This window comes from Lissotriton helveticus, chromosome 3_1 (genome assembly GCF_964261635.1).
Source record: "Lissotriton helveticus chromosome 3_1, aLisHel1.1, whole genome shotgun sequence".
Lineage (NCBI taxonomy): Eukaryota > Metazoa > Chordata > Amphibia > Caudata > Salamandridae > Lissotriton > Lissotriton helveticus.
In genome coordinates, this window is record NC_136061.1 from 1,663,460,192 (window position 1) to 1,663,472,902 (window position 12,711).

The 12,711-nt window shown below is 43.8% G+C and overlaps 1 protein-coding gene across 1 annotated transcript in view; it reads right to left on the bottom strand.

Annotated features, from left to right (window-relative positions):
- LCT (lactase) overlaps nucleotides 1-3,611 on the bottom strand; it is a 217,610-nt gene extending 213,999 nt beyond the window's left edge. Inside the window, exon 1 of the mRNA XM_078682454.1 lies at nucleotides 2,878-3,611. Coding sequence (XP_078538580.1) covers nucleotides 2,878-3,502 — 625 coding nt within the window. The 5' untranslated portion in view covers nucleotides 3,503-3,611. The remainder of the gene's footprint in view (nucleotides 1-2,877) is intronic.
- Nucleotides 3,612-12,711: the final 9,100 nt, after the last annotated feature.

Genomic DNA, 12,711 nt, shown 5'->3' on the forward strand with positions numbered 1-12,711 from the left:
CAGTCCAAGGAGTGTTTGCGGCATAATCATAGGACCCCGGGGAAAAAAAAAAAAAGAAAAAAAAAGCCCGGATTCTATCTCCACTCGGACAACACATCCCAAAATTCCAGATTGCGTTTACTACATGATCTATTGAGGTCTGCTTTGGATGTTTGGATGTGTGTTTTTGTCAGTGTGGGCATGTAACAATCCCGGGTGAGATCAGTCAGACACTTTATTATACTCAACAGAAAGCACTTGTACCCAACTATTTACTACAGAATACAGTTTTTAGGGGCGTAACACCCCAAACACCCCCCCACGCCCCAAGCTAAGCCTCTATCTACATCATGTCCCTGTGTCAGTGTGATCCACATTATCTGTCTTGGTCTACAATTCTCCCTGTGCTGGGGTACATGTCCCCCTGACTAAGTATTATTAAGTGTGCCATTCTGTGTAAGTATAAGCTGTCCTAGCATTCCAATGAATATGTCCTTGTCACAGTAACTGAAATGCCTATGTTTAATTTACACTATTGATGTGTTATTGCTGGGCAGTTGTTTCTGCCCCTGATTCGGGTGTCCATCTCCCTCCGGGCCATTGCAGACAAGGTTTCACGTTCTAGACTTTTGTGTGATAGCCTTGTGAATTGTGAGTGTTTAAGTCTTGTTTTGCTTCCATTTTAACTAAATACACTAGCACTCTTGAAATCAATAATGTGTAGGTGAAAAGTTCAACACTGGAGATAGTATCCATAATGATATGGAGTTAGGTGGCCACTACACCTCATAGAGTAGTGGCCTGCTCACTGTCTTAGTGTCAGTGTCTCCTGTGCCACTGTATGCGTATCCTTTTATCAAAAGTAGGTATCTGATGTGCCACCATAATTCCTGACCCATGTGTAGATGGCAGCATGAGTTTTGCTTCCCAAGACTAGACATATACACTCTGCTAATGCTTGCTACATTTTTTATGGAGGACGTTGGCACTGCATGAAGGCCATATGCAAACATCCCACTTCCTTCCCTCTTCAGACACTTCCTCTTTAAAGGTTTACAGAGAGTTGGTTTGCTGTAGGGGAGTAATGCAGTGGTCTGCACCCCATCAACACTTCTGCGGCCGCCTTCCAGCCAAGGCCAATGGACATCTTTGAGATATGAGAGACTCTAGAAGATCCTTCTCCCGTTAAGCAGGGGGTCCCCATCATTTTGCGTGACGCTACTGGTTTGGTGGTGTATCAGTGACATGCCATTGCTATCTTACCACTTCACATATTTTTATTTTTAGTGGTTTGGCTCAGCAGTGATCCCTGAAGGTCCTAAGCCAAGCCCCAAGAGGGAGGATTTACAGGATGGGAGCTAAGGCGAAACTGGCAACGGTTTACATTCTTGACTAATCAGAGGTATCAAACTTCCAGCATCAAAAGAGATTGCTGCACAACTTAAAATGTACATTTGTACTACAAGCAATCTACAAGGTGACCGAATCTCCAAAGAAACGAACGATCAAGATTTCACTGCGTCACTTGTAGGACACCACTGCGTCAAAACCTTACGCCTGCTTGAAGCAGGTGTAAGGAGTGACGCATTGTAGTGGGAATAGGCCTCAAAATGCATTGCTGGAGTTGCGTCTCACTTGCGACACGACTCCAGCAATGCGTGACTTTTGCCCCAACAGATGCGTCCGAATTTCTGACGCATTTGTCAATTCTTGCGCCAAGGTGTGCTGTATTGTAAATACAGCGCATCCATGGTGGTGCAAGAGTTTCTCAGGGTGGTGTAGGGAAAGTGACGCATCTCTACAGATGCATGACGTTCTTGTAAAGCGTCCCCTGAGAGGCCTATTTACAAGCCCCTTGCGCCACCGGTGCAACACTTTTTCTCATGTTAAAAATGACGCACTGACGGCGCAAGGGGCTTGTAAATAAGCCCCATAGGCTCTAACTTTTTACTTAATATGTTCAATATTACATCACTTTCCTAGTTTGGGAATGATATCTGTTTGATTTAGATTTATTTACCTTTTACTGAATAGCGCTCTCTAACTCTAAGTCTAACAGCCACATGCATCATTGTAGGAATTTGCGATTCCTAAATTGCGAAAATTAAGGAATCGCAATTTGGGAATCGCAAATTCCTATGCATCAAGAAATCGCAAAAGTTTTTGCGATTTCTTAATTTTCCTTATTTGCGATTCCTTAATTGCGAATCGCAATTAAGGAATCGCTTTACATTGATTCCTATGGGCCTAGAGGCCCATAGGAATCAATGGGAAGGCATTCTCATTTTGCGAATTCGCAATTAAGGAATCGCAAAGTGAGAATGCAATTTCAAGGGTGCAGGGGGGGTCCAAAGGACCCCCCCTGCACCCCTGAAATGTCACGTAAGTACATTTTACTCACACACATGTCCCAAGTGCATGTGTGTGTGTAAAATATGTTTCAAAAATGCACTTTTGTGCATTTTTGAAACATTTTTCGCAAATTACCATGAAGGTTTACTTCATGGTAATTTTCCCCTTCCAAATTGCGAATTCGCAATTTAAAAAAAATCATGCATAGCATTTAAGAAATCGCAAAAATTTTGATTTCTTAAATGCTATCGCAATTTAAGAAATCGCAAAATATTGCGATTTCTTAAATTTCGAAAAATGAAAAAAAAATGATGCGTCCCAAAAAAGGTTTTTGCATTCGTAAACGGCCGAATTTTGCGATTCGCACCGTTTGCGAATGCAAAAAAGCTTGATGCATGTGGCCCCATATTCATGCTTTGCGAAAATAAGTAATAAGGCGACGTAAACATTTTTAAGCAAATGATTTATGACGATAAAGGCTCATGTAATGTATAATTTAGAAACATGTTAAAGAGTGTGTGGCAGCTAAACCAATGCTTATCTTACCTTTTGAAGAATATTTGGTATGATATAATTCGTATGTTTTTTTATGAGCCAGAGTCTGCAGAAATGAGAGGCCTTTAACCGGAGAAGTGACTTCCAAGGTTATCCAGGTGTCCACCAAGTCTCCGAAAACCTGGAATGCGAAATCAGCATAGTCCACAAAGAGGTCCGCCAGAACCCGGCTCTCCCAGCTGCCATAGCGTGACACAAGCAATGCTGGCAACTCGTGGCGCTGGAGAATCACCACAGGCTTGATGTTGGCAGCCACCAGTGTCTGGAGGAGTTTTCTGTAGCACTGCACCTGGTTGTCATCCGGGTTTTTTGAGCTGCCCTCTGGGAGAAGGTCAGCCCACGACATCCTGATTTTGTAATGGTTTGCCCCACTTTCGTGTAAACCTGAGAAGTAATCCGCCAGGAAGTTTGGAAATGGCCCCTGGCACACACCATACTCTGCTGGGAGGGGCCCACTGTTGACATCCTGCTTCGTTGACGGCCTATTCTCTTCGTTTAACTTTCTCAAAATGTCTTTCGTTAATGGCCCCTCAACTCCAATCATATTTTCCCATTCCAATCCCTGGCCGGTGACGCAGAAAAGAGACAGGAGGAGCGCCCTCCAGAAAGGCCCCATGATGGCGAGGGTTACTCAGGCAGAGGCCTTCTACGCTGTCATATATACCTCGCAGCGACCATAAAAGGAGCACTGATTCACCTTATCTAACACGCAGATAAGGAAAACTGCTGGTGAGCAAACACAGCAGCAAAGACGATGGGCTGGCTTTAATCACGAGGACAGCAAACACCAACAAGGTAACCGCAGGTGTCTTTGTTTTCTTTGCCCTCCCTCTCTGACTGTCTGTCTGTTTCTCTCTCTCTCTCTCTCTCTCTCTCTATATATATATATATATAGGGAGAGAGGGTGTGTGTGTGTATTATATATATATACATAAAGAGAGAGACAGTGTGTGTGTGTGTGTGTATATATATATATATATATATATATATAGCGAGAGTGTGTATGTATATATATATATGTATATATATAGAGCTGTATATATACTGAGACAGACAATATATATATAGCAAGATATATATATATATATATAATGCGAGAGAGACAGTGTGTGTGTGTGTGTGTGTGTGTGTGTGTGTGTGAATATATATATATATATATCGAGAGGGAGACAGTTTGTGCGTATATATATGTATATATGTATGTATATATATATATATATGTGTGTATATAGCGAGAGAGAGACAGTATGTGTGTATATGCACATATATATTCATACATTATATATATATATATTTATTTATATATATCCCACACAGAATTCTCTTCAAAGAAGTACTCACTCTCAGAAGGTAAGCCAGAACGGTTTATTCAAGTTAGGTTACGCATTTCGACAGACAAGCTGTCTTGATCTTGATTTGAGAGAGAGAGAGAGAAAGAGAGAGAGATACGAACCAAAGGCTATTCTGATTGTACATGTCGCAGCAGCAATCTTCTCTTTCCTGCTTTTGAGAGGGAGTGGGGACAGCACTGCCTGGCAGTCATCCTGGACTTTTCATAAATTGCTAGCGACCCTTGACCCTTTCCCTTGGAGCTGCGTGACTCCAAGGCTTCATGCCTAGACAACTTCCTTCACCAGATAAGTTCCTGACATGCGTTATGTACTAAAGGTTGAGTTTTAGAGGCATGATGATTGCTTACTTTGATATATTTTGATAACTGCTGAAATACTTTGTATCAGTTTGGCTTTGTCTCATTCTATCTTCTCTCTATTATCCTGATTTACGAATGTTTCACGCAACTCAGCAAGGCAGCTTGCTGCGCTGCATGAAAGGGAGACAGAAGAAACGCACCATGGGACAGATTTACAAGCCCCTTGCGCCTCAATTACGCCGCCGTTGCGTCACTTTTGTGACGCAGCGGCGGCGCAAATCCTGCTCCATGGTGCGGGGGTACTTACAACGTGATGCATCTGGGAGATGCGTCACGTTGTAATGCCCTGTGCCACATGTAGGCGTTCCTGTGCAGGGGGGGGGGGCGTTCCGGCGCAGGAATGCCTCCTAAAAGTGGCTGAGTGAAATCTACAAGATTTCACTCAGTCACTTTTATGCCCATGCTGCGTCAAAACCCTGCGCCTGCCTGAAGCAGGTGTAAGGATTGACGCAGCATTAACTAGATAGGACCCCCAGAGCATTGCTGGAGCTGTGTCGTGCTTGCGACGCAACTCCAGCAATGCGTCACTTTTAGGCACAGATGCGTCACGCATCTGAGCCGTTTTTGCACCATGGTGAGCTGCATTGTAAATGCGGTGCATCCATGATGGCGGCGCTGTGGCGCGCAATAACTGGCGCATCCCTGCTGATTTGCAGGGATGCGCCAGTTATTGTAAATATGCCCCCATGTTTACAAAGATATGGCGCACTCCTGCTGTCTCCTAGTGCAAACGCACTGTGTTCTGCCTTGCGCCAACGCAGACACCCTTGTGCCATGATGCAAGGGAGCCAGCGTTACAGACAGGATTGATTTTTTGCAGCAAAGGACACGTTCCTGGTCAAAAACAATCCTTAGAGGATTTTTTCTTTTTCTACATGTGATAAAAGGAAATAACAAAAGAAAAGGAAATAATGAGGAGAAATAAATATATGTTTCTCGTTAGGCCTCACTGGGGAAGGTGTAGCATTTTGACACATTCATTGGTTAACAAGTCTTTGTAAATGTGGGAATGTGCTAAAATCCATGGGTGGATGCATGGGAAATCTGATTTTCCACCCATGGAACACCCTCCCAATGCAGGGTAACACAAGGCAGCGCTATGCGATTCCTTGCATTACTTTATATTTACTAAACCACCTAAAGCTGTGTAAAGGGGGACTGCATGGCTTAGTAAATCCCAGATAAGGGCTTGCTTTGCCTTGCGACAACTTGCATCACACAAGGACAACGCAAGTCCTTAGTAAATTGGTGCCATGTTGTATAGCTATATGCAACGGGTTCATCTGCTAGTGACCCCGTGCCAACCATGCACGTCCTTATTATAAGTCTGTGACACTAGGCCTCTGAGCACATTTGCTTCTTGTCGCTGCTTAGTTCAGACCTGCCCACTCACTTGGTGCCAAACGTAAGAATCTCCCCTAAACCTCTCTCATTCAGTGGGCTAAAGTTTCTTGTCCTGCCTTGCATTCAATGTGCACCAGATGCACATGGTGGCAGTGCCTGGCAGAACAGTCGGTTCTTGTTTAGGTATTGAGTTACATCTGCATTATTTAACCTATATCCAAAGATGATATCTTGCTTGGGTTAGAACATGATCGAAGCTGAGAAACCGGGTTCGAGTCTCGGCAGGGACGCTCAACATCCTGTGATTCTGGGCAAATCACTGGATCTCCCTGTGCCTAATAAAACAAATGATTGTGTCCGTCTGTGCAACTGGTGCTCATGTGAAGCGCTCTGATACCTTCGGGTCTAGTTCGCGCTAAATAACACCACCCCCCACCCCCCCCCCCCCCCCCTTCACCCCCGAAAAAATGGAAATTTGAAATGATGGCTGTACTGATATCTCCACTCCGCGCAAGAGAGAAACCGAACAGTATTAAACAGCTGCATTTTAACAGGGATGTGCCATTGGATTGTGTGCCTCTAGGTGTACCTGAAATAACTCATTGTATAGACCTTTCCTCATCAGATCTTAAAATCCATTGCCCCCTGTTTCATTTTCTCATATTTCGCAGGCTGTCCCTTCACCAGAAAGCCACCTCCAGCGAATCAATTCTCGCACAGAGGTTTTGATGAGGGTGAACATTTGAAGGCAGGACTCGGCTTACATATGTGGTACTACATGACAAAAAATACCTTATTCTAGGTCGATGGCTCCTCTGACTTCACCTTTCATTGGTTTTACTACTAACTTGTCTTGTTGAGAACATGGGGACCCAGACAGCGACTGAATCAAGACAAGCGGGGAGGTAGACTCGAACAGAGTCATGTTGGGTGACGGAGCTGTGGCCGCCAGGTGTAGTTATGATATGTATATATTTGGTTTACTCACAGACTTGGTCTACACTGTAATGCCTTACCTGTATTGTCCCTTAAAGTCCGGAAATTCTGATGTGTCATGGAGCACTTGTAACTGGCGAATTGCACTGGTTGATGTGTTTACCTGGTTGTAATAAATAGAACAATAAAATAAAAAAAAATAAAACTTGTCATGTTGAGAGATTCTCTGTCTGGTGTAGCTTTTAGATTTTCCTATTCAGTTTCTGGAGTGACCCTCAGTAAGACCATACAAAGGCTACCTCAGGAAGCCAGAGATCCATTGACTGCACTGCAAGAGACATTCGCCTTACCCAAAAGGCATCATCACCAGTGAACTCTGGGGGGTATATTTACTAAGTGTAAGCACCGTGTTTGTGTCCCAAAAGTGATGGAAAACAAAGGTAAAACTTTTTTTACTAATTAACTTTCTAGCACTAATATTGTTTAGCGCTGGAAAATCACTCGAAAGTAGGCAAAGCAGCTCATAGTCCTGCTTTGCAATACTTAGCGCCAAGGGAGTGTACAATGCATGGGAGTTCCCATGCAATCACCCAAGGTTTCTGACCCTAAACCTTATTTAAGGTTTAGGGTCAGAAAATAGTGCCCATTTCAGATAGGCGTTATAAGGAGAAATGTTTTTTTCTCATTTATTTTCCAACTTTGCATGTGTGCTGCACTGTACAGCACATATACAAAAAGGGAAAATGTTTAAAGTCAGTCTAAGCATAGTATTTGTTCTGGAAGGGTACCCTTCCAGTACACAATCTATGCTTGACTCACGGAGAAACCCTTAAACTATGGTGCAAGGTGTGTCCGTGGTGCACGGCTCCACATTTCTGCACCAGCGTTAGGGAGAGGGGAGGAGAGTGCCATATTTCTGCAAATGTATGGGGCCTAACTTTTCCATATGATGTGAGACATTTCGAACCTTTCACCTCCAGGCAGATCAGCACTGCGAGGTGGCTAGCTGCGTTCCATGGTCTGAATATGTACACATAAATGTGTAAGGGTGTCTAAATGCGCCATTATGTCATAGTGCTTAGGGTAGATGTAGAAGTGAGTGTAGTTGCTCTATTTTTAATGCAATTGTTCTATTATGTTTTGCAGGTGGGCATTGCGCATTTACCCAAGGTGAAATTGACAGCTTCAGGGATACTGGTGTGGAAAGTGTCATGACTACATGATTGTAGCTCTGTGCCAAGTGTGTGCAATCCATGTTAGTTTTAACAGTGTGATGTTTATGTGGGGTATTCATCACCAGCCAACAAAAAACTCTGATTTATTAAGTAAACGTAATTCAACAGATTGTAAAATAAACAAGTAGGTGTGTTAATGCGCATGTAGTGTCAATATACGTGTAGGTAAGCATTTCTGCAGTAGCTCACTTGAAATATAGGGATGTTATACCTGTAACAGAACCTGTGTGTCAAACCTAACAACACTTTGCATAGAAATTCATGAAAGTGTCACCAGGTTAGCCATCACATTGCAATCATTGCACAACAGCTAGATGCTGGAAATCTACCAGTTCCATCCCAAATTAGGTGTTGCTTGAAAGCAGCTCATAAAAAGATACAATTGACATTTCAACATGTGTTGCTGCAGATGTGTGAGTCCTTTGTATGACATCAAAACCTTCCATCAGTATTAACCCTTACCTGGGGTGTAGCTGCCAGTGGTGTCCATGTCAGACTTACATAGAATGAAGTGACCGAGGCCCCATTACACTGATGCCCTGTGATGGCTGCGTGGATGTAGGGCAACTAATGTATTGATCCAAGGTGTGCTTCAAAACAACAGCTCTCAGTCTGTCTGATGCACATTGTGACAGTAGATGTTCACATGGCTGGGAACTCTTTCTGCGGACTCACAGTTGTACTCTGAATTGCAGCCTGCATTTCTCAGTTACATATGTATCTGTAGAGCACAAAGTGCCAGTCTAATTTTTGTAAAACCTATGCAGCCCCAGTAGGCGTTCCCTGCATGGATACAAAGTAATTGGCCTACGTTTGGCCAGTAGGACACATGCACTAGGTTTCCTATATTTTGGCATAACAGTGCCAGCCTGATTGGCAGTATCTAACCCATGTGGCATTTATGTCAAGTTTCGATTCAGTACAAAGTGGCAAGCATGGTGCAAGGGGCCTGCATTGTAGGCAAAAATGTTATTGGGCAAATAAGGACACCTGCCTGCATAAACACACTCCTGAGAGGCTTTTTGGTCTTTCTTTGTGTGCTGCAGAATGCAGCACAGGGAGAATGTGGTAACAGAAATGTGAAATTAACAATCTTTCTCCTGGTTTAGGTTCACCTGTGAACTTGATGCATTATGATATGTTTCCAGGTCTAGCACTGATCCTAAATCTGTGAAGCCTTCAAAATAAATAATTTGATGCCGTGATACACCCACCTTCCATCTATGGAGTTGTTCCTTGCTGCAGAGTAAGGCAAGTCAGCAATGTACGCTGCCTTATGTAACTCCAGATCACTTAAAACATCCAGAGCCACACAAGCGGCCACTGCTTACCTTTACACATCTCACTTAGCTTTTGTCTTGATCTACCTTGCATGATGCAAGACCAATAGCAAAAGTGTACATATCCGGCCCATGGGTATTATTTACCATTGACACATCAAAATGAGTGGTGATCACTGGTATGAGTGAAATGCATGGTTCTATCGTATGATTAAATAGATTTTTGTTCACCTACACTGACCTTAATTGGGTTAGTTTGACATATTGTAATTGTAGAAGGTACTGTAATGAAGGTGTAGTGTACATTTCTCTATACCAAGAATAGGTGTAGATATGGAGTGACACTTATGTTTTCATATTAATGTCAGTAATATTTTGTAATACATGATGCACTTCTAAAACTTGCCCTAATATGAGGTACAATTTACTCCCTAGGTCACATGACAGCAGACATGGCAAAAACCTTTGCTTTAAGACGGACACCTTATGAGTGCATACGGAAGATAGTCCATGGGTTCTGGCAAATGGGCCGCAAATATGAGAAGGCCAAGTCTGCTGACATTTGGAGAGCATCTACATGGGCACAGGCACAGAAGACTCTCACGGCTACAGCATCTCAGGTTGCTCCTCAGCAGCAAAGCAGATCACTGTCCAACCCTGGACCCTGAGGCAGACGGGCAGCTTCAAGCAACACTACAAAAAAAATAACAGAAGTACAGCACATTAAAATGATCATGTTTTACAGTTACATCGTATAGACCAGAGGATTGGCCAGACTGTCACAAGGCATCCACACATTGCAAATACATGTTGATATTGATGTGTACCTTAACTAAGTTATCTACATTACTACATGCAGATGCTACATTAATAAATAGCCTATGGGGATCCAATCTCCACTCCTAGTAGGTGCAGCACATCAGCCTCACTGGAAATTACATCCACCCAACGATGTTTGAGCTGCAACACTGAGCGCTCTTCATGGGCCACCTTTGTCATGTGCCATCGCACCCGCACCTGTCGATCCTTACAATCCTAGGTTCTGTATCCTTTGCAGACCCTTCCTATTGCAGCCAGTATCTTCTGCAAGTAGTGCATGACCAGCCAGACCAATGCACATACTTCTCTCTACGTAAAATGTTTCCCTCTCCCTTTCCCAGACATGGCCACAATAGCACAAGCTCTATCTATTCTTAACCTACAACAAAATAAACACCCCTTAACCCCCTAACTAAACATGAGTGACTACTACCCCAAATTTGATAAACAACTAACAATACAGATACAATTACAAATACAAAACACAACACTTATGCACAAACATTTCACACAATATACTTCACAGGGACAGAAGAGACACAGACTCAGCCACAAATCTACCAAAATCACACAGAACTCCTCACACCAACAGCACCAACTAGCAGACACTAACAGAGAGTGAAAGTAACATTTACACTTCCCGGTTTGCAACCACACCCATTGCATCATTTCCTGGATGTGACAGGCAATTTGACGTAATTTGAGTTGATATTTCTGATGCATTGCTACACAAATTTACTTTGTGTGATGCAATACTCTCATCCAAACAACGCAAGGGCCGATGCTATACATATGCAGTGGCCTATATAGCGTGCCGCAAACAGCCATGCAACGCATATGTTACCTAAGAGTGGCCTATATAACGCAATGCAAATAGCCACTCAGTAGCACTAGTGCAGCAACACCAAGGCTACAGCCTATAAAGTGCGCTGCAAATAGCCACACAACGCATATGTTACCTACACAGTGGCCTATAAACCACCACGCACATAGCCACTAAGTAGCACTTGTGCAGCAACGCAAATGGCTAAGCAGTGGCCCAATTATAGCAACGCAAATGGCCACATGGTGGCCCAAATACAGCAACGCAAAGGGTCACATAGAGGCTCAACTGAAGCAACCCTAAGGGCCACACAGTGGCCCACCTACAGCAATGCCAAGGGCCATCAAACTCATATTTATTTATTTATTTATTATGAACGTTTTATATAGCGCGAACATGACCACCGAGGGTATCAGAGCGCTTTACAGATTATGCAGCACGAACGGTACAAGCAAACACAACAGAATCAACAAAGCTGCAAATTCAAAGTCTAACATTTTCCAACATTCTCGTGAGGGTAAAAGTAAACACGACAGAATCAACAAAGCGACAAATTCACAGTCAAAATTGTCCGACATACTCGTGAACCAGGCGGCTGGGCCAAAGTCAACAGCTATGAACCCAGAATCAGATGGAAGGGCCAGGCTAAGGCAGAAATTTCTTCATCATGAGCCCTTTGACTTCTTTTTTGAAGAAGGCAGTGGAAGGGTTCACCTGACTTCAGGGGGGAGGGAGTTCCAGATCCTCTGAGCCATCCCTGAGAACGCTAGGTTATAGGTCTTTTTTTCTTGAATTTTTGTGGTTTGAGCAAAAGCGTGCTGGTGCTTCTGGAGGCTCTAGAACCACAGGAGAGCTCCAGTTTCTGAGCGAGGTACAGCGGGGTCTTGAAGTGGATGGCTTGTGAGCCATGCATGCAATGTTTAACTGTATCTGAGCTTCATATGGAAGCCAATTCAGGTCCCGCAAGTCCGGGGAGATGTGGTGGTATTTTTTTATGGCAGTTAGGAGCCTAGCGGCGGAATTGAGGGTAGCCCTAAGAGGAGCCGTATTCACTCTAGACAGGCTGCACAGTGTTGCTCTACCAAAGTCCAGCTTTGAAATCACAAATGCTTGTACTGCAATTTTTAGGTCATGTGCAGGGAGAAAGGGTTTGAGTTTCCTAAGTATGCTGAGTTAGAAGTTCGCTCCTTTGGTGAGGAAACTGATGTGCTTCTGCATGTTCAGGCTTTGCGAAGTATAATACCTAGAGAGGATGCCGAGTCCACGAGGTGCGGTCTACAGTTAAGAGCAGTCAGCTGATTCAACCATTGTTCCATGGCGAGAGATTGGTTGTGGGGTGAGATTAGTAGGAATTCGGTTTTAAGAGCATTTAGCTTCAGGTGATTACTTGTCAACCAGCTTTGTGTTTCCAGCAGGACTGAGTTGAGGGACTGAATGTCTTCAGGGGAGGCGATCTTCAGGTATAGTTGGGTATCGTCCGCATACATTTTAGAAAGTCTGTCAGAGGCTCCATGAAAAGGTTAAAGAGCATGGGGGACAGTGCTGAACCTTGGGGAACCCCCAGGGTGACCGGTGCAGGATGGGACAGGAATTAGTTCACCTTGAAGCTTTGGGATCTGTTCTGAAGGAACGAAGAGAACCAGTTTAGTACAGGCCCAGACAGACCCATCCTGTGTT